The 23097-nt window shown below is 32.1% G+C and overlaps 3 protein-coding genes across 11 annotated transcripts; 1 reads left to right on the forward strand and 2 right to left on the reverse strand.

Moving 5' to 3' along the window:
- Positions 1–10306: 10306 nt before the first annotated feature.
- LOC131008852 (uncharacterized) lies at positions 10307–14126 on the forward strand. 6 transcript variants are annotated; one of them, XM_057935944.1, is made up of 3 exons: positions 10307–10719; positions 11710–11941; positions 12247–14126. In XM_057935944.1, exons 2-3 carry the CDS (start codon positions 11726–11728, stop codon positions 13891–13893), a joined length of 1863 nt encoding a protein of 620 aa, XP_057791927.1. In that variant the 5' UTR covers positions 10307–10719; positions 11710–11725; the 3' UTR covers positions 13894–14126. The 6 variants fall into 6 exon arrangements, with proteins under 6 accessions (XP_057791927.1, XP_057791922.1, XP_057791926.1 ...); XM_057935939.1 differs by having other exon boundaries at positions 10319–10719; positions 11705–11941; XM_057935943.1 differs by lacking the exon at positions 10307–10719 and adding an exon at positions 10805–10858 and having other exon boundaries at positions 11705–11941.
- Positions 14127–15315: 1189 nt separating this feature from the next.
- LOC131008853 (uncharacterized) lies at positions 15316–19042 on the reverse strand. 3 transcript variants are annotated; one of them, XM_057935946.1, is made up of 12 exons: positions 18882–19026; positions 18590–18694; positions 18327–18377; positions 18196–18237; positions 17570–17689; positions 16962–17107; positions 16731–16881; positions 16547–16630; positions 16282–16397; positions 16097–16155; positions 15843–15942; positions 15316–15753 (listed from the first exon to the last, which is right to left on the reverse strand). In XM_057935946.1, exons 2-12 carry the CDS (start codon positions 18690–18692, stop codon positions 15526–15528), a joined length of 1200 nt encoding a protein of 399 aa, XP_057791929.1. In that variant the 5' UTR covers positions 18693–18694; positions 18882–19026; the 3' UTR covers positions 15316–15525. The 3 variants fall into 3 exon arrangements, with proteins under 3 accessions (XP_057791929.1, XP_057791928.1, XP_057791930.1); XM_057935945.1 differs by having other exon boundaries at positions 18845–19001; XM_057935947.1 differs by having other exon boundaries at positions 15316–15942; positions 18883–19042.
- A 1316-nt stretch (positions 19043–20358) lies between these two features.
- Positions 20359–22147, reverse strand: LOC131008854 (uncharacterized). Of its 2 annotated transcripts, XM_057935949.1 has the most exons (4): positions 21975–22147; positions 21446–21607; positions 21206–21328; positions 20359–21132 (listed from the first exon to the last, which is right to left on the reverse strand). In XM_057935949.1, exons 1-4 carry the CDS (start codon positions 22023–22025, stop codon positions 20539–20541), a joined length of 930 nt encoding a protein of 309 aa, XP_057791932.1. In that variant the 5' UTR covers positions 22026–22147; the 3' UTR covers positions 20359–20538. The 2 variants fall into 2 exon arrangements, with proteins under 2 accessions (XP_057791932.1, XP_057791931.1); XM_057935948.1 differs by having other exon boundaries at positions 21206–21607.
- Between the last annotated feature and the right edge of the window lie 950 nt (positions 22148–23097).

Genomic DNA, 23097 nt, shown 5'->3' on the forward strand with positions numbered 1-23097 from the left:
AATTATTTTCTAATTATGAAAATATTTTAAAATATGTATAGCAAATTAAAAATTACCTCAGAGTTTTTAATCTCTTTAATTGTTTTCACTAAAGCAGGTTTCAACCATTCTTCACTTTTTACTTCTCGGCTAACGTTGGAAATATCAGCTGTGGTGTTATTGTTGGAATCTTCAGTAAGACCGCACCTGAAATTATTTTAAACTTGAATATGTGAGAAACATGTGATTAACACTTGTATGATGCATGAATAAATCTTATATCAAAATGTATTTTTAAATATATATTTATACAAACCTTAATATAAAATCTTTAACTTCTTGAATATCAGAGCTGATAAAAAATCTGGTTGCATGCTTCATTGTGGAAACTTTGGTTACACCTAAAATAATATTTAAATTATTAGTCACCATTATATCTTTCAAATTATGGAGCAAGAATTAAATAGATTTTTTTTAATAATACGAAGAATACGTATATATAGAGACCACATATTGTTTGACATTGACGAATCTATTTTAGATATAAAAATTGATTAAAACCTATAAGCTACTTACTAATTATAAGCCTACACATACTTTCTATTTTTCGTATATGTTATCGAAAGAATTGGCTCATTCTTTCGATAACAAAAAATAATTTGAAAAATTGGCTCAATCTAGATTTGAGTATTATTTATTAGATATTTAGTCTATCTATATAAATTTGTTGATTAAAATTCGAAGATATCGAGTTTATCTAATACTTTCCATTTTACAATCAAGAGAAATACTCTATCTATTATTTATTAGATATCGAATATCTCAAAAAGAAGAAATATATATTATTTATTACATATAGAAATTTGTTGATTAAAATTTTAAAAAAAATAAGAATGAATGAGAATTGAGGAAAATTAGAATAAAGTGATTATACGATGCCACGTAGGATAGAGTTTATATTGCTTTTATATATATATAGATGCAACCCGTTGTTATAATAGTCGTGCAATAATTTGCAATAAAAACGCACACGCAGTTGAATAATTATATCACTATGAGCACTGATGAACATCTTTTGTGCTAATTAATTTAGGCACTAATTGCACACTAGGAAAATAATTTAATGTCTTTCAAGTCACAAAATAAAGACCCGTTTCAAATTGCAAGAATCCTATTCCAGCTGAAAAAGTTAAAGAAGCCTAATATAATTAAAAATTAAAATTAAAACTTACTTTAGTATATTCTTCAATCCCCAGTGCAAATCAACGTAAAATTTCTTATTTTTTTTATGATCCTTCTCCTGTAGACTCAACTAGATTTTTAGAGCGTGTTTGCTGGTCATTTTTTTTAATAACCAAATTATACATAAACTTACATTCCATCCTCATTTAATAACTATTTGCTTAAACCTACTAGTAATTAATTCTAAACCATATATAGTGTGAGAAATGGTCCAATAATAATAGCTAGCTAGATACTATGAGAAATAACAATGAATTTGGAATATGTGATATTCAAATCTTATCACTAATATTTATTAGAATTAATTGTATAAAATAAATGACGAATAAGTCAATAAAATTTACGAATAAATAAATATAGCGTATGAAAAATCATTCTCGTCTCATTTGAATCATGTAAGGAACGAAATTTTCATCACATGTCTATTCGTGAACCGTGTGTTATATTGATTTATTATTTAATTGGATGTTAATTATCGAAACTCGAATGAGAAACAAAAAGAATCAAAATCATAAATCTATAAAGTGATAAACAATTATTAAAACAAGTGCTTTAGCTTTCTTAATCAATGAGGATTGCAGGATAAAGGAACAAGTCCAACATTAACTAAAACATACTCCTATCACAAAAACTTGGGTGAGGTCAACCTCATACCATGAGACGGGTCGGGTCGGGTCGGGGCGCGGGTTTGACGGGTCGGGTGGGTTTTGGGCGCGGGTCTGGGATACCAGAAATAAAGTACACATTCTCATTAATAAAAGTAATAATTATTGTGAACAAATGTAATAATTTTGAAACATTACATTTCATCATATCAATAGTTACTTTTCCTCAACACAATGATTATTTGAATTATTATTTGATTATTTCATCATATCAATAGTTACTTTTCCTCAAGATAATGATTACTTAAATTATTATTTAAATTTTTTTTTCTATATTCTATTTATTTTCTCCGTTATTCAAAGTAATTGTTATTATAATGAAAAGTAATTATTGACATGAAGAAATGTAATGTTTTTAAATTATTACATTTGTTCACAATAATTGTTACTTTTATTAATGATAATGTGTACTTTATCCCAGACCCGCATCCAAACCCGACCCGACCCATGCCCCCCGACCCGACCCGACCCGTCTCATGCTATGAGGTCAACCTCACCCAAGACCTACTCCCTATCCTATGTAATACTCAACCTTAAAGACTTTCTGAAACAATTAACCAAACATAAAAAATGAATTTTTAGAAATAATATATACGCATTTTTTTATAATAGGAAATAAATCTTCTCCTTTCCATTATCTGTGTGAGGAATAGAAGGAATTTAGCTGAAAAGGTGACTATCTGATTTCAAGAAACTGCGAAAGCGAGACCTACAAAAAATCCAACTCCACGACAATCCTAACTCATTTTTAGGACCGTAGCTATTATTGAAAGGGATATATAAATATGGATGAATTTATTTTTATAAATTCAGTGGACATAAATAAGTTGATGAACGATATTGGTTTACAATTATATTGTTATTTTTTTATAAAAAATCTTTTTTTTTTAAAAATAAAATTATACGTATCATATTACACTTGAGACATGTACCGATATGTGCTAGTACATATCTATCTTGAATACTACTAATACCCAATAATTTTTTGTTGGTATTAACAATATTCATATTATTTCATTAGTAGCTAATTAATATCCCAACTAACTTGAGATAAAAAATTTGGACACGAAATTAAAGAAATTGGTGTTTAATGAGTAAAATAAAAAATAAAATAGAAAAATGAATAAAGTGGAAAATTTCTGGCATATAAAAAAATGTATCAAATTAATTAATTGGGACGACTAGAAAAGAATACGAATCAAGTTAATTGAGAAGGAATAATTATTAATTGTCACGATATTATGACATGATGTCACCAGTACATTGTGTAACTTAAAATTACTAGTAAGCAATTCACATAATAAAAATAAAATAAAATAATAATAAAAAAAAGGAAACTTAATTGGCTCCTTCAGTTATGAATTTAAATCTGTTTCCATTAAAATTTCCCTGACACTCTTCCTTCAAATAATTGCTTTTCTAATTTCTATAAATCCAGATCACGATCGAAATCTATTATGTGCTGTTTTTATGCAACACTTTATCAGGGTAGTTGGCAGAGTTAATGTATTATTAAATGAATCTGAGAATGGGAGAAGTGTAGTTAATTAATTCATTATTTTTTAACGAATAATTTCTAGGATGTCGTATAGTAGCACACTAGATTTGCGAAGTACAAACTTCAATATATAATTAATAAATATGAAGGAATAACATATATTCACGAAAATTTGTTGTCACACTACAAATTAAAATGTACTAAGATTATTGAACAATTATGTTGCATGTTGAATTAATTAAAATAATTTGCAAAACGAGTAATCTTAAATAATTAAGAATCAAAATTAACTAATAAATTAATCCCAAATTTATTTTAAAGTAATGTATTTATATGAAAATTTGTACTAATATAGTTTGAAAAAGAACATAAGCACCAGATAATGAAACTTGGCAAGAAAAGAAGGAGATGATTAGACTTGATATAGTGAAATTAAGACAATAAATTTTTAATTAGTAGTTGACATGCGTGGTTGTTAGGTTTCTCTTATACTACAGATTATATAGAATATTGTTGGTAGAATAATTAAAATCCCACATTATTGGTAAACATAAATATAAATATGATTATATTTATATCGACTACATCTATCCCCATCAGTTGAGGCCTCTTGAAGAAGCCAAAAAGCAAAATTATCTCTCTCTTAAATTAAAGCTTACTTTATTTCGCTAATTGATAATTTGATAGTCTTATTATTATTATTATTATCCTTTCTCATTTGCGATAATTTGTTTATAATAATTGTATTTTCACTTAATGTTTTTGAGAAAAGGGTCTACTATTATTTTCTATTTTAAACTTGTGTATGAGTTGTAAGAAGGCATGCTTATGAAATGTTCAATTTCTAATAACTTAAAAATATTAATAAGAAATATTCCCATTTAATCTGCGTGTTGAAAAAGGTCTGATACGATCCCCTAAAGCATGGAAAATGCTGCAATTCGCAAATCCAATCATTAAAAGGAAAAAAATAGAAAAAGGGAAAAAGAAACTCCACAAAGTAGAAAAAGAATGCAATATTATACAGGATGATCACCTTGATAAAGAAAAATGTTGGATATTTTTTGTAATCCTTTTTGAATTGCAATGGCAAATATTTTGAAATTATTTGAAAATTTACTCAAAACACCTTTATCTAATTAATAAGTACTGCTAAATACACATAATATGTGCACACATAATACCCTTGAAAATTTATTACCTAATTTAAAATTATTAACATTACTAAATTACCCTTAATTTACATTGGAAAGATTCTAAAGATATTTTGTTTCTTTTTTTACTTCAACAATTTTGAAACAAATGATTGACATGCCCACTAATCACAATCTACGAATCTTTTAAAATATAAATTTTTTCACTAATCATGATCTATCCATGATATATTTTTAAAATAAAAATTCAATGATAAGATAATACGACTTATTGTTTTTACATATCTAGCTCGTAAAAAACATCATAATATTCCTCTAATATTTAATTGTACTTATAATACTTTTTGTTTTGTTTTTCTTTTCATTTCCTTTTTCATTTTTGTTTTAATTTGTTTTGTTCTTTTTTTTATATATATTTTTACATTTTTATTTTCACAATTATAGTAATTCCTTTATATTTTATTTATTTCGAATTCATTAAATTTATTATAATGTCATTTGTTTGAGTAACTGAACGTTGTGCTCAACGTATGATATTATTTTCATAATTATACTATTTTTTAAATTTTTTAATTTGTTATATCAAATTTACTAATTTATTATATAATATATTGTCTTATAGTATTTTTTTTTTTTAGTTATCGATCGATGTACTCAACATATGACATTATTCCGACAATTATAATCATACATTTATATTTTATAAGTTTTATTTTAGTTTCACTAATTTATTATTATTTGTTCATTAACCTATACTTTTATGAAATAATCAAAGAAAATAGTTAATGTATGATATTATTCTAAACATTTTACCTATCCCGTCGTATTTTATATTTTTTATTTCAAGCTCATTAACTTATTGTAATATAATGTCCTATAGTATATTTTCATTTAGTAATCGATCAATGTGTCAGCATATGACATTATTTTCACTATTATATTAATTTATTTTTATGTTTTAATTTTTATTTCATATTCACTAATTTATTATGATATATTGTCATATAGTATATTTTTGTTGAGTTATTGATCAATGTGCTAAACGCATAACATTATTCTCACAATTCTAGTCATTCATTTACATTTTTTTATTTTAATTTTAATTCCACTAATTTGTTATGATTTTTTTATTAACTTGTACTTTTATGAAATTAATCAAAAAGTGTAACTAACGTATGATATTATTCTAACTATTTAGGCATTCCTTCGTATTTTATATTTTTATTTCATTCCTTGTAATTTTTTCTTTTATATTAATATATAACTATTTTAATGTTTGTTAATGTAAACAAATGATTAATCAATTCAACAAAAATGGACCCACATATTATTATCTTAGAAATATTCACAAATATGAAATATTCTCTTGTAATGTGACAACTTTATACTTTTCCTCTTGACATAAATTAATAATTAATAATAATATGTAATTTTATGAAAAAAAATAAAAATTGCAGTCAATGTATAACATTATTATCACCGCTATTGTCATTTCTTTATATTTTTTAATTTGTTATTTCAATTTCACTAATTTATTATTATACTTATTCGCATAAGAATTATTGTGTTGAATATGTTTTGTTGTTATTATTGAGTAAGATGGTAAATGATTATAGTAATATGTGTGATATGTCATCGGTTCCACTTCTTTTGAAACATATGATTAAATTCTATAGTATTATTATTGATTTATAGATTTGATGTATTCAATGTCTGACATTATTCTCATAATTATAGTCATTCATTTATATTAATTTTTTATTCTTATTTCAATTTCACTAATTTAACATCATTGTTTCATTAACCTATTATTTTATGATATAATCAAATAATGTAGCTAACATATGGTACTACTATAACCATTATAACAATTCCTTCCAATTTTATATTTTTTTTATAACTATTACTTTTCATAATTTTTCTCATATGTAGCTAACGTATGATACTACTATATCCATTATAATTATTCTCATATTTTTTTACTACTATAACTATTATTTTTCTATTATATTTTTTTATTGAGTTATCGATTATTGTGCGCAACATTTCCATAACTAAAATCATTCACTTATACTCCGTATTTTTTTTTTCTTTTTTTCAATTTCGTTAATTTATTTTGATTTTTTCATCAGCATATAGTTTTATGAAATAATCAAAGAATGCAGTTAATGTATGGTATTATCCTAACCGTTATAGTAATTCATTCCTGTTTTATATTTTTATTTTAAATTCGCTAATGTATTGCAATATAAAATGTCTTGTAACTATAAGAGTAACTGTGTTCTTCATTATATTGCAAATGTTACTATGGGAAAAGGCAAATGAAAATTTTAAAATCTTGGGACGTTGACAGTTCAAATTTCTTTATGAAATTATTATTATTTTTTGTTATCTTTTCTATTTTATTTTATTTTATTTTATTGCAATTTATTTCCATTAATATTGAGATACTTGAGTTTTTGTCTTATTATTATTTTTAATATATATTTTTTTTCTTCAGAGATCCTATATTTTTTATATTGAGAGGGTGTTTGCCAAACACCTAATAATATTACAATATATTTGAATTTAAATTTTTTATATACATATTTCAGAGAAAAAGCGATTATCACTCATAATAATAAAAAAAGCATTCCTAATCTATATAATATATAAAAGAGGAGTTTTTTCCCTCTTTTTTTCTCTCTCTTCACCCATCTTTTTTTCTTCACTACTTTTATCTCTATTTTTTTATATAATTTAATTCGTTTCTAAATATCATCAAATTTGATTAATGAAAAACATATTTAATATGTATCTTAAATTTAATTTTGTGACAAATTATTTAATAAAATATAAAAAATCATCAAAAATGAATTTAAAACGAATAAATTATGAAAACTTTAAAATATTTTATTTTCTCTCTTCGTTAAAATTTTACTACTTTTTTATTTATTTTTGTGTATGAAAATATTTATTTATTTATTTATTATGACGTGTAATACTCTATAATAATAATAATGTGTAATGTTAATTTTCATTATCAAATTAATAAGTATAATTATCATTACACTTTATACAAAGTTGAAAATTTATATTTTTAAATTCGAGATTTTATTGATTAATTGATATGAATTATTTTATTTATTTTAAAAATATATTTTGTATTTATTTATATTTTTAATTCTATTTAATATTTATACTTATTTATTTAAACATGTAGTTTATTTTTATGTTCGTCGTGCATCGCACGAATGGGCATACTAGTTTCCTATAAATAAAGACTTATGAAAAAAGAATTAGCATGAAAAAATTTGGCACGCATAAAAAAAAAAAAAACATTCCTAATTTGGCCCAAATTTTTTCGTGCATGAAAAAAAGAATTAGCACAAAATTTGACATTTATTAAGTTTAAGTATGAATTTGAAATAATAATTTAACCTCACTTTATAATTTATGCATTCCGATTTAGATTAATTAACGAAAAGAAATATTGTATGTTTTATAGGAATGCAATTTGATTCTTCCCGTAGGATTTGACTTCATGATATATTAATGTCTAAAAAATTAATATTTGTATAAATTAGAATGTAGATAATAGGTTATTTCAATTTAAGGAAATAAAATATTTTAATATTAAGGAAAGATATAGCATTCAATGAGTTGTCCCTTCCTTAATTATCGCTAGAGGATAAATATGTAAATTACAAATTCAATTAAAATTTGATTATTTTCTTAATTTATGAAAATGTGTAAAATGACAAAAAAATCCAATTATGTGCGCACATATTATGTGTATTTAGCATTATTCCTCTTTTAAATGTAAAAAGACTGCCAACAAGAATACACATAAGATAGATTATTAGTTTTGCTCCAAAAAGTAATTGTTAATTTAATTTTCTTTAGATATTCATTCATAAATATCATAATCAAGAAGTTATTTCGATCTTAATATCTTTATACGTATATAACGCCATAGCTTCTTGAGTAACGTATATAAGATTTTCTTTCATAGTGGATGAAAATTAGGTCTCATCATTTTTTTCACCGCCGAATCTATTTTGCTTCAAATATGTAATGCGATTAATATTTGTCAAATTTTATGCCAATGTGAATAAAAAAATGGCATCACATAATTCATTGACAGTCGAAATATCTTTTGTCAAATCAAAAAGTATGAGCCGGTTTCTTGTGATGCCGGTTCTTAAACGTATAACTACAATTCATATGTAACTATTCGCGCTAATCCAGTGATAAACTGATAATCTCGTTCAATTATATAAAAAAAAAACTCATTCATTTATCAACCGTTGATAAATGAATGAGTTTTTTCTTTTTCGACAATAACATTATTTTGGAGGAGCAACGTTTTTTTATTTAATTTTTGAAATATTACTTTCTTTCATTTCATATCAATGATTATCATTTTTTAGGACAATAATTACTTATTCAAACATTACTTCTTTTTCATATCAATTGGTATTACATTTTTTAACGATAACAACACTATTCAGTTTGATTTTCGAAGCATTATATTTTTTATCAATGATTTTTTTTTACGACAGTAGCACTATCTAGGAGCAACACTTCTTTTATTTTTGAAACATTTTTTTTTCATATTAACAATTTTTTTTAGGACAATAATTACCTGACTAAATAAACGAAGAGTACAAGTTCTTGTGAGTAAAAAAATACTATCGTAAAGTAAAACCACGTTCGACAAATATTATGTTTTTTCATTACAATAATAATTACTTTAAAATTGTGACCCACAACCCGCGCCCAGTCCGATCTGACCCGCGCTCTGCCCAGCTCCTATCCGCACCCATACCAGCCTCCCAGTCCCAATCTCGATTAGGGGTGTAAATGAGCCGAGTCGAGTCGAGTATTGCCATGCTCAGACTCGAGCTCGACTATTTTGATGAAGCTCGAGCTCGAGCTCGACTCGGCCGAGCTTGATTTTTTTGAGCTCGAGCTCGACTCGATTTTATATTTGTGAGCTCGAGCTCGACTCGGTTAAGCTCGATTGTGAAGTCTTGCTCGAGTTCGAGCTCGAGCTCGAGCTCATTTAAGCTCGTTGAGCTCGAGCTCGTTCAAACTCGGTGAACTCGAGCTCGTTTGGGCCATTTTGTGGGTTTTAAATATATTTAATTTTGGGCTAATATATAATATATTATATACTAATTACTTGAGCTCGATTAGGCTCGTGAGCCTAACGAGTCGAGTATCACGAAACTCGAACTCGGGCTCGGTACCAACTCGAGTAGCTCGAGCTCGAGCTCGACTCGACTAACATCGAGTCGATTTCGAGTAATCTTCGAGCCGATCCCGAGTAGCTCGCGAGCTAGCTCGACTCACTTACACCCCTAATCTCGATCCGTCTCATGTATACATTTTGTTATATGGGAGAATTTGCTAAATAATATTATCACTGTGATAATTCATATTGTGAAAAATTAACAATTAATCTTATTTTCTATAAAAAAACAAATAACCTTTTAAATCTATAAGTTGCACACGCCATTTTTCAACACGAAATAAGAAAAATATGCAGGAGTAGTGATCAAACAACAAATATCATCCCAATCTCACATTCTAAATATTTCAAATGAATCCAGAATATTTTGGGACCCCTCTCTATCTCTCTCTCTCTATATATATGTATAGATTATATCCAACAAAATATTTGTAAATAGCCCCAAATAAAAAACTGCACTAATGATGTGCAAGCAGACACCCCCCACCCCCACCACCTACGATGGGGCCCATTTATTGACAAATCCCAAGTCTCTTCCCATGTAAGTTACATTCTCCTCTCTCTCTCTCTTCACCTTCTTCGCCAAGTGCGTGTGGCCCCAGCAGATCCAGAAGCTCCAATTTTTTTTCTCTCTCTCACGCAGCGCACCTTTTCCCTTTTCCTTTTGCCTTTGCTTGCTTCCAAATTTAAGCCTCCTTTCATGGCTTCATTTTCTCTCTTTACCATACCCCTCTCCCACCCCCCATTCTCTCTCTAAAAAAATGCCAGCTTTCGCAAAGTCTCTGCTTCTCTGATAACGGCCTCTCTTCGTTGATATTTTTTTTTTACTTTCTCCGCTTTTATTGCAACTGGATGCGCTGAATTCTGTGTGATAAACGAGCAATTTTGATGTTGGTGAAGTAATGAAGCTGTGATTTGAGCTGGTTTTGGTTTTTCTGTTTCTAGGTAAATTTCCATTCTTTGTTCTTTTCTCTGAGGAGATGGATTCTGGGTCTGATCTTTTCTTCATTTTCTCATCTGGGCAGCTCTCTGTTTTCAGAATGCGTTACTGTGTGCTGTGTGTGCATGTGTGTCAGTGTGCCAGGTGTGTGTGTGTGTGCGTTTTGTCTTTCTCTTCTGGGAGAAGTTGAGATTTGGACGGTGGACTGATGGGTTTCTGACGACGTGATCTCTCATAATATGACACAATTTTTCTCTTGTTTTCCATTTTCAACTTTTTGGTAAAAATGTAAAATTATTTTCCCAATCTCATTATCATTCAATTCTTCTCACTTTTGTTCATGGTCTTGAATTTTTGGTGTGGTGTTTTAAGTCTTAAATCTTATCTTGTTGCAATCTGATCTTTGATGGAGGAGGTGAGGGTTTTTCACCTAATGTCAACATAAGGAATCTCATTAATGGTTTTTTTTTCCTGCTTTCAGCGTTTCTTTATCTTTGCTTAGCTGGAAAAATGTCGGCTTCATCTTATCAAACGAAAAAAAGTATTCGTGGATACTGTTTGGTCTTTTATGGATGTGCAATTTCTTAAAAATGCTACCTAGATTTTTATGGCTCTCAAATTAGGACAGTTTTGGATTATATGATGATCTCTTCTCAAAGGTTTTCTTGTTTTGTTGCTGCTACTTTTCTTTTCATATTTGATCAAGTGGTTCTTGAATCTTTCTCATGTTTGAAGCAACTTGGAGTTAAAAAGAGAGGACAGTTTGAACAAAACTATGTGAAATGCTCACGATTATTTGTCTAAGGATTTCATACTTGTGAAGCATCTATACCTGGTGAAGTTTGTGAGGAGTAATGTAACTGATTCTTCACGTTTTTCTTAAAAATTATGTGTGATCTTTGAGTTTTTGTACATGTTGTGTCAAATGTTCGATTCTTGGAGGATTTTGAGCTCCTAATTATGCACAATACTAACTTCTTTTGTTTACAGTTCAGGTGAGTTGGAGCGAATATGCAGTGCACTAGCTACACGCCTGTGTATTACCATGCGAGGGATCTTAATGCCGGTGCAGGTGGCTATTCTTGGCACCTGTATGATGGTAATGGTAACAACGGAGAAGAAAGAGGCTACAGTGTCTCCATGCCATCGTGTGATCAGTACTTGGGTTACGACAAGGAAATGCTGAAGCAAATCATTCAGAATCACGAAGCCACGTTTAGGTATCAGGTATATTGTCATCAGACATTTAACTTTGCTTGAACTTGTTGATTGAGCAAAACATTGATATGTTTAGTGTTCTTCATTCGTTTCATCTGGTCATATCATGTACTGATTGTCGAAGGAAAGCTAGAGTAGTGTAGTGTGAGAGGAGAGCAATGAAGATTTCATGTCATCTATCACGAGGAGTTGTGTAGAAATTTGCATCTGTCCTTTTTGCAAAGTGAAAAATGAGTGTGAAATTGTGCTTCTCTTGTTTCTTACATACTTGTTAGTTTAGTTGTGTTTAGTTGTTTAATTTCTTCGACTCACAGGTTCAGGAGCTACACCGGTTATACAGAAGGCAGAGGGACTTGATGGATGAAATGCGAGTGAGAGAGATCTTCGAGCAGCATTTACTATCTAGAACATCGGAATCAATCCATTCCTCGTCTCATGCTGGGGATGAGATCTCTCAGAAACCTTCTCCTGCAGCAGACTGGCTCCTTGGCAATCTTTCATCTCGTAAGTTGTCTGAGCTAACATCAGGGAATGTTCGAGGGCCTCAAAGTTTCGTTGCAGAGAACTTTCAGAAGCCTACAGCTCTACAAACCGATGATGTCAAATTTCTTCTGTCGCCCATCACTAAACGACACGGAAATGAGATTGTCGATCTTGCGAATCCAGCTTATATGCACCATGATGATCGAGTGAAGCAGTTCAAAGCAGGGCCTGAATTGACATGTCGTACTCCTGAGAAAATTTTCGACTTTCAGCCTGCTACTACTTATTCAGATATTGGTTCGACTAAAACATGGGATTTATCAAGCTCTAGTTCAGGTATCAGGAAGACGTGTTGTTTCATTGATCTGAACGAGCCCATACAGTTGGAATCATTGCCTGCAAGTTCGTCTGGTCCTCTTGAAGCTTTTACTGGTCATAGTGAGACTGTTTGCAGCGACGAACGCATTCCTGTCAAGGCAACACCAGAATCTAGAGTTCCTTCGCGAGAAAACTCAGATGGTACGAATTCATCAATGCTTATTGATTTGAATTCGTTGCCTGTCAATTGTTTCTCTGAGACAGAGATGACTTTCGGAAACCCTCCGTCTATAAATAGAGAAGCTAAAATAGTTCTAGATAGTGTCTCTGAAGACGAACCCATTGTGCACGACATCTGTGACAGTTTCTTGAAAACTGAAAGTCGCGTTGACTTGAACACTGGCGTAGCAGATGAGCATCCCCTGCCTCCATCAAGCTCAGCTCTTCAGAAAAAATCAGCAGAAGATACAGAGTTGAAGGGTCCGGTTAGCCCAGAGAACGAGGAGCGTTCTCCTCCAAGAGGAGAATCCGAAGATATTCAAATGGGGACGCCTCTTTCATTTGAACAAGGAGAGGCAGAGCCATTCATTGAACTTGATACGACTGCTGCACAGACTTTAGTCATGATTTTTTCTTCTGGAGTCGAGGAGCCCACGGGCGCTGCTGCAGCGCTTGAGCCATTAGCAAACTTCAGAAATCTGTGTTGGTTTGCTGAAATCGTATCTTCCACTGGAGATGAGGTAGGAGACGAGGTCATGAAACTAGAGACCGATGCAACAGCTGAGAATGATCAAGGTGAGCAAAATGCTGTAAACACGTCTCGTTTTAGCAAAGGCAAAGGAACAGGTAGCGCGTCCAGAAGAACTGGGAAGGGCCAGAAGAGGGGAAAGAAGCAACGCAAGGGCTTCAAATCGGAAGAAGCTCTAGAGTTTCCAGAAATAGGTCCGCTGAAGAGAAAACCGGGCAGGAGCTCTTGTGCGAAACAAAGAAAACATCCCAAGTTGTCTCCTTCGGATGTGATGAAGAAGTCAATGAGCTCGATCTTGAAGCAGTCTGCTGCTAGCAGCGACCACGGCGTTGTGCAGAATTGGGGAAGGACGAGAAAACGACAAGGAGGTCGAACGCGTAGTGGGGCTAGTCAATTCTCTCTGATAAGCTGAGTTTGGCTTGATTGTAGGATAACTTGCAACAATAACACATTTTGTTGTTGAAAATTGAAAGATGTTTAATGTACATATACAAATCAGTTTTGCTGAGAACTTGTTTCAGCAGTAGGCATTTTTACATGAGATAATGTGTAGCTATGCTGTGCTTGATATTCATGATTATTGTGCAGTCGAGTAAAAATGACTGCATTCTACAATAGGATATTGCTTAGGTTGTATTTCTTCTATTTGAACCCCCTATTTTATCTTGGCAATATTATTATCCGTACATCAATACATGTTATATATGTGTGTGTGTGTGTATGTGAGAGAGAGAGAGAGAGAGAGTAGTAGGTTTGAAGGATTGTAGTTTGGATTCATGTCTAAGATCACATATAGTAATACAAACAATAATGGCCCTTCAGATAGTATTATCATCGTAGATACTCATGAGTTTATTCGAAAATATTCGAGCCTAAATTTCTGAAAATCTATTCAAATTAAAGTATTTAAATTTTCCTGTTAAAAATAATTATTTTATTTTAAATGATACTATTATATATTCATCAATGTTGATTAATTCAACTTAAAAAAGGTAAATTTGATAGTACATATAACTCAGTATCTAAGAATTTTATATTTTCGAATTATTTCACAAATTTATTGAAGATTATTACACTTTCGATTTAGTTCACAAATCTATTTAGAAGTTTGCTCGTTTGCTAAAAAGTCGGAGAGTTGCCTCTCCTGCTCAAACTCAACTATTTTCAAATAACGAGTACCACTAAATAAACTAGAACCAACTTTTGTTGAAGCAAACTCTATGAATATTTGTGCGATTTGTGCGTCGGTAGGTGGTTAATGCTCAAAGTCGAAGAACCTAAATTCAAATCTACCATAGTGCGATCTTTAAATTTTTTTATATTTATTTGAGTAATTTATTTACTTGAATATTCATTATGTATATATCTAAGAGAAGGATAAATGTAAATAACAGATTTGCCAGGAGCCATTGCTACCTAATAGGAAGGAGGGGTTTTCTTTGAAGATGATAGCACTAACCATTTTAAGGTACAACGGTGGACCCTCAAGACCAGACGACGACGACGACAACAAAAATAATACTCCCTCCGTCCCTAAAATAACTTCCTCTTTTTCCATTTTGAGACGTCCCCCAAATAACTTCCTCTTTTTTTCTTTCCATTTTTGAAAACCTACCCCACCACTAATAATACTTTATTTATTCTTACTTTTCACTTTTCACCACTCCCAATACTAATTATAACACTTCTGACAACTTCCAATAATAATTATATCACTTTTTCTCCACTATCAATACACTTTACAACTTTTTATTAAAACCCGTGCCGTCCCCAAATAAGAAGCCATTTCAGGGACGGATGGAGTAATAAGGAACCTGTTCGGTTTTAAAAAAAATGAGTAATAAGGAACCTGTTTATAGTAAGGGTTAAAACTGGTTTTTCACTAGTCAATGATACATATATAAATACAGCACTTACTCAAACAGAAACCTGTATACGAGTCGCATAAAAGTTCGAAGCTGCCTGAAAAGCAAACCAGACGATAAATGAAGCTCAAAATTGATAAGGCTTCCATGAATGAACATGCCGCTTGCTGCTCGTGTATCTATCTGAACTCTGCAATCTCAAACACCCGAGCGGTTTCATCGATCGAAACAGATACAAGGAACTCTCCAGTAGACGACGCAGCAATAGACTGAATGGCATCCGAATGTCCACTGAGTACTTTGGCACAATCTCCAGATAGGCTGTCCCATATTCGTACTTTCCCATCAAGACAGCCGGTGGCTATATATCTAGAACCGGCAAGCCATAGCAAACACGTCACTGCTTCCTGCAAAACATAAGCACCATTTGGGGCTGTTCATTCTAGGCCTCGATGTTCAGAAAAAAGAAGAATTCATGGGAACTATTTTTGTGAACCTCGTGTTCACATATGCAACGTGGAGATGAATGCTGATCCCAGATTATAAGCTTCTTATCCATGCCTCCAGTTGCAACCCTCCAACTATCCCGTCGAGAGCTACCAGAAGAAATTTATACCAGTGAGTTTTTGCAATCATCAAACGTAGAAGAAAATAAAATTAAATGCAATTAACTTTTCATAATAGATTATCCAAGTATATTTTTTCTACATCTATTTTGTCTAGGTGGAGGAATGAGTGGCAAGCAGAAACCTTGCTTCAAAAGCAGCACACTCTACTGAATCTGAATGGGCACTCAAGGAGACGACAACCTGTGGATTGAGACATCATAAGATCAATCATTTGCCCAGGCGCAGCATTTCTGTTTCAGCACTCGAAAAAATATACTGCTGAACAGTATAAGAAATAATGAAGAAGCAAAATAAGATCAAGAGCACCTTGCCAGTAGATATATTAACAACGTGGACCGAGCCATCACTTGACCCAGTAAGCACAAGAGTAGAATCAGAGCTGATTGTCAAGCATGTAATTCCTTCAGTGTGATAAGGATGACCTTGCAGTAAAAGTACAGTTATTTTATTAGATTTCAGTAGAGCACAACTGGATATATGTTTTAGCAATAGCTTGGTCGAGTTTGATAGTAATCGGAATGCTGTAGATTATGAAGTAAATGTGAAAATGAAAACCAACCAAGTAACGTACCTCTAACAACATGGATAATTTCAGCATTTTTAGGGTTCCAAATTTTCATAGTTGCATCATCAGAACCACTACAAATTGTTTTACCTTCACAAAGTGAAATTATCAGATAACGAAGCCACCAAAGATGCAAAATCATAGCGAAAGGAAAGGTCAAGAGATTTTTCTCATGAAAAAAAGTTAATACCATCAGGTGTAAAATCTCCGCAGGTCACACTACCCCCATGACCTGTGAAAACATTAAGAAAAGCGCCCTCCCTGTCAGCATTCCACATCCAGATTGAGGAATCCTCTGCACCAGCCAAGACCAAATGTCCTTTTGGATGCCACCTGACCCACTGAACAATTTACTGTTGATATAGCATAAACAAGAAGTAAACCACAGTACATTTCACTAACATAAATTCTTAAATATTACCTCAATGCCTCCGTTAGGACCCTCAAGAGTACATTTCAAATCTCCGTTTGCTATGTCCCACACTTTAACTACTCCATCCAAGCTTCCGGATGCAATCAATTGTCCATCCATGCTGAAGGATAAACTAGATACAGAATCTTGGTGGCCTGTAGTGAATGTTTGAGAATATGAAAGAAATGAACCGATGTACTTAAATAGTTTCTCAATTAAGAAAAACAAAGTTGTGAAATATTTCTGCATGCACTTTATAAGAGATAGGTCAGCAAACAATCTGATAAACTTGTGCACTTCATTATGTAGTTGATGTTATCATTGTCAGTGTTCCTAGGAATGCATTGATACCATGCTATAATTTAATACATTAGCAAAACTAACATGTAACTAGAGTATCTTTATAGAAATAATAACTTCCTCCATAATATATAATTTTTCACCATATGAAAAAATGAGTAAACTTGGATAATTTTTTGATAGAAAACTTTCCACCGAACATTTATTTACAAAGTTAAATATTTTTTCATCCTGTTCTTCGCCCCAGAAAGATTCAAAGCCAATTACTCTCATATATAAGACAGTTAAAACTGTGAACAGGGAGGCCATTTCCACACCTTGCAACTCAAAAGCCCAGTCTCCTTGATTAATCCTCCACAAAAATCCTTTATCATCTCCGCCTCCAGTTGCCACTAGAGTAGCATCTGTTGGACTACATGTTGCGGTGTACAGTTCACCTAGATGCAAAAGAAGCACTTATTAAAATAAACACAACTCTTAGATGTACAAACCAGATCAATTTTATTAAGAATGAGCAATATATGCACATTAAATTGCTAGGGGAAGGGGCATGTCTTGGCTTAGTCAAATAATATCTTCGGTCTTCCTATTATGAGGCAATGAGGGTAAGCCTGACATTCTCAATATACATAAATATCATTCCCCTGCAAGTAGAGGGCATATATTTCTTTATTACTGTGGTAACCGACAATTTTCAACAAATTGGTGGTCCTAGGCCTGAAATTTGGACTATATCACCCACTGAATCTTATCATAACAGCTAGCCAAAGTCAAATAATCTTTACCTTTTGCACTGTACATAAGGACTGCATATTTAGTTATCAACTAGCAAATCTTTGTACCGACAGAGATCAACAAAAATTTCTAAGAAATATGAAGTAAAATAACTCATATATACAAAAATAAAAATAAAAAACTAAAAGATGAGAATAGTATAGGTCACCTGTGTGACCAGTGAATATATGTACAGAATCATCAACTACATCTGCAGCCACAGAAGGAAAACAGGGTAAATTACGATATTGTTTTTACAAGTGTCATTGTTGAAAGAAAATTGCATTAAAATGGACGCACCAAATTCTTCTTCTCCATCAGAGCCACCCACCTCATCCGCATCAGGGAGTTCTGAAACCACAATCAGGTCAATCAACACAAAAACATACAAAAGCACATGACATATTTTCTGAAGTAGACATAGTTTCAACCAAATAAATACTATAGAAGATAGGTTCTGGCACCACAATTTCCAAACAAGCCAGGCTAGTGTAATGATTCCGTCAAAAAATAAAACAAAAATACTAATAAAGTAAAATAAAAACACAGATGCATAACTGTACCTTCTTCATCAACATCATACTCGTTAATTATATCACTTTCATCTATGAAAGTCTGCTCCCCATTATCCTTGTCGTCGTCGTGGACTGGAGATGGCACATTCATTTCTAAGAAAACAAACACATTAACTTCAGTCACAAAAGCTAAAACGATGAAAAATCAAACAATACATCAGGATAATTATATCAGATTATGATATTACTAGACTACTTTGTTTGATATACGCAATTAAATTCAGACATCAAATAATAGCTAACCAGAGACTTGCTACTAGAAAAAAAATCCGAAGACTAACTTAGCGGCGAGAGGCGGTGGCGAACGAGTTGCGGGTTGTGGGGAGACGCAAAAGCGGCGGCGGGTTTTGGTTCTTTGGGGAAGAGGGGTTGAAGTTCTCGGGGGATTTTACTTCTTCCGGAATTTGATATTTCCACTATTGATATTCTTTAATTCATTTTTTTTTTTGTGAAATGTTTTTTAATTTACGGCTTTACTTGCTTTCCATTTCCTCTTTTAGATATGGAGTAAAATCATTCCACTGAAATTGGTCCCACAAGAAGTAAAAGATTAATAGTAATCGTTCTATTATCAATGGGTTTTCCATCTATTCGCGTTCGGTTACCCGAACCCAAAATTGACCATATTTCACCACCTATTTTCGAACCGTTTTAGGAGTTCATGTGTGGACAGAGGGCGGCGGTCGGCGTCCGGTCAGAGAGGGGAGACCGGGATTTAGGAAGAGGGAATGGGTCTATGAACTGACGGGGGAGGCGGAAGCCACAGACTAATATTTTTAATTTCTACCGATTAATATTAAAATAATATATATATATATATATATATATATATATATGTTAAATAATTAATTAAATAATTTTCGATTATTCGGTTAACCTGAATCGATTAACGGGTTCCGATACCTGAATTTTTTTTAAAAGTGATAACCGAAACCGATCCATCACCCAAAAATTTTGATTATTGGATACTCAAACCCGAAAATTTCGGTTGGGTTAATGGATTAACCAAAATCTGATAACCATTTAGACATATCATACTTTTAATTCGAAATTAGTTTTAAATTAATTTAAATAATAATTTTGTCATTTTTAAAAAAATAATGACTACATGGATACAAATTTTCCAAAAAAAAAAAGAGGAAATTATATATGTGCAAATATTAGATCAAATTAAATTAATTTTTTAAAGAAGATCAAATTAAATTAATTAAAATTGCATCTAATTGACCGATTATCACCCCCCCCCCCCCCAACAATTTTCTGTAATTCATTTCAAACTCATGTTATCTTGAAATGAAGATTGCGGCACCAGCTTTTTGATATACGGTATATTAAACAATTGATTTAAAATGAATAAGTTATATTACACAATTTTATTCAAAAACTTGATTTGAAACTTACATAGGTGATGGTAATCATAATAAATTTTGCAAAACAATGTTAGTATCAAACCACATGACTGAATCAGCTTAGCTCTTCGATGAACTCTTACTAAAAATCTTTCCTTTTTTATTCCCATGTTGCAAAACCATCTTCATCACAATCAAGAAATTCAAAATGTCGAGATGATAACGTGCAATGTTTCTTACAACATAGGTTCTTGATTGAAAAATAAGCAAAAACTAGTTGCCACATTGTTTTGGTCTGAAATTAACAAACATATATAACTGAATCAGCTTAGCTCTTTGATGACTCTTTGCATTAAGTTACTAAAGATTTCACCTTTTTAACTCCCATGTTGCAAAACCATCTTCATGTTAATCAAGAAAATCCAGAATTTGAGATCATAACATGCAATGCGTCTTACAGCATAGGTTCTTGATTGAAAACTAAGGAAAAACTAGTTGTCAGATAGTTGTTTTGGTCTGAAAATTTAACAAAACATACATATAACTTGAGGCATGCAGTAGGTAGCTAGTAGCAACAAGCTTGGATCTTCAAAGAAATCCTCTGCGCTTGAGCTCCTGTTTTGTAGCATGTTGCTTGCCCTTGAGATGCTGCTGGAACAACTCTTGGTCCATGCAAGGAACTCTGCACACGTCACAGATTATAGGCGCCTTCGAAGATTTCTGCCCACCTCTCTCCTTGCTCGATTCTTGGACCTTGGCCTTGTGCTTCTGCCCCTTGAAGTGCATCTGCAAGGAGCCCACGTCGGGGCACCAGATTTCGCAGATGTCACATCTAGGCTCCCCTCCTTGCCTTCCCCATGTGTTGCTGCTGGTGGTGCCCCTCTTCATCTTCATGTATTTTATCTTCGCCTTGTGGGGCCGCCCTACTAGATGCTGCTTCAACGTGAGGGCACTCGAGCAGCTCACGTTGCAGAGGTGGCAGAGCAAGTTGTTCCCGGGCTTCCCCATCTTGCTGTCATTGTTTGTGGGAAGAAGTGGTGGAGTGGCGAGTTTCTCGGGTTGTTCACTGTCCCTTGCTTTCCTCTTCAGGAACGAATCGGGCCTTGTTGGGATGCCGGCCTCTGGGAGAAGTTTTAGCCCTTCAACTTGATTAGGTTTGGTGTAAAGATTTGGAATTGGCAGCTGAGAAACGACGAGAAAATTATGTTGAATCAACCATACAAAGAAAAATTAGGTATCAACACTTTTTTTTTACTTCATTTGGTGGAGGATGAGTCTGAAATTTGTTGCTTGAAGCCTTGCTTGTTCCTATCCAATCTCGAGCAGCTGAAGCTAGGTGCTCGTCGTATGATAGTCCAGGCGGGCCTTGCAACGGCTCCTGTTGCATAAACCGGGGTAAGAAGAAGGTGACAGCCTTAACTACAATTTGAGGATTCAATAGAAGAAAGTGATGAGAAACTTGGAGGGGGAAAAAAAGAGAAAAAAGAAAACTCACATCTTTGATCTTGATCATAAGTAGTCCTCCTGTCTGAGTTTGAGGCGCGACAGATGATCGTACCTTCTTCGAGGAAACGCCATCCGGGCTTGCTGGAGAGGTTGTACGTTTGTTCATCCACTCCTTGAAGCTTAAAGTTCGATTGAGTTCCAACGATTCAACCTTGCATCAGAAAGTAGGATATCGCGTTATTGAACTTATTATTTCAGCTGCATTCTTGCAAGAATATGATTTTCTTGGATGCCTAAATCTGTTTTTGCCATATAAGACTACAAATGTTGTGGAACAAAACATGCATCACAGTTTGGTTTGTATCTGTATCTGCTGCATGCTGTTTTATGCATATAATTTAGTTAAGCATATTTTGAAATAATGGAAAATGAAGAATACATGCAAATGATGTTTGTGACCACAAATATCACTAAATAAAATTTATGCTATTGCAGTTGAAGATTAGCAATGGGAAATTGAAGGCAGATAATATTTGAAAATTGGAAAATATATGAAGCAACAGATGAGAGGTGAGAACCTGGAGTTTTAACAGTGAGGGATCTGGTTTTTGCTCACCATATTCATCCATATTTCTCTATGAGATTAATTATCTTCTCTTAACAAATCATCTATCGAGTTTACGCCATAAACTGTGAAATTTTTTAAAAGGAAAATTAACACTACATGAAATAAATATTGTTGTTTAAAATTGAACGTTGTGTGGAATGAATATTTTTTGGGTTTCTATGTTGATCAAGACAAGATTTTACTACACAATCTGCATCATTATATGTATGAAACTTCTTCATTGCAAGAATCATAACAAGTTTAAATATATGATGATTAAAACCAATAGCATTAATTTGGCGTTAATCTCTGCTTGAATTTCAGTCACTCTACTCGTAAATGATCATTCAATCAACAAAAATCATAATTTTGAAAGTGAAATTGAATGTGGGAGAATACAACTTAGAATTAAAGAAAAGCAACAGTAAAACATAATACACAAACAAGTTCTCGAATTCAAAATTTTCGACAATATTTTTCGTGCAAGAAAAACAATGCTTGCCTTAATGGAAGGAAAAACTTCACTTTGCAGAAATGGGGTCTTAGAATGAAGAATTTTTTTATCTTCAACTTTTTATGTATAGTTTAATTGAAACTTACAAAAAAGAAAGAAAAAAAACAACAAACGAAATAATCATGTTATGGGAAAGTTGTGAATGAGAGTACAATAAAGTACGACTACCAAATGCATTTTCTCTCTCTCTCTGTCTCTCGGTCTTAGAGAGAAATCCAAAAGTCTCTAAAACAATATAAGAATTAAAAACTGAAAAATATATCCAAAATTGAAGATGAACATATTTAAAAAAGAAATCCACAAACAATTGAAAAGAAAGCAAGAAGATATGTAATTATCAAATTAAGGAACTTTTACTTGAATGAAATTGTAAAATGTAAATAATGGTTGGTGTCTAGTGTTTCGCACCTATTTAATTATTGTCAATACAAGGTTGCAATCTAGTATATAATGTAACGCCACATGTAACAGAAAATATCTTATGCAGCCTTGTATGTGTTTTTTTTTTTGAGGGGCAGACTTGGTAATAGTGTAATTAATGTTTGAGACCAAAAGTCTATATTTGAATTCACTAAATTTT

Source organism: Salvia miltiorrhiza, chromosome 2, assembly GCF_028751815.1.
Source record: "Salvia miltiorrhiza cultivar Shanhuang (shh) chromosome 2, IMPLAD_Smil_shh, whole genome shotgun sequence".
NCBI lineage: Eukaryota > Viridiplantae > Streptophyta > Magnoliopsida > Lamiales > Lamiaceae > Salvia > Salvia miltiorrhiza.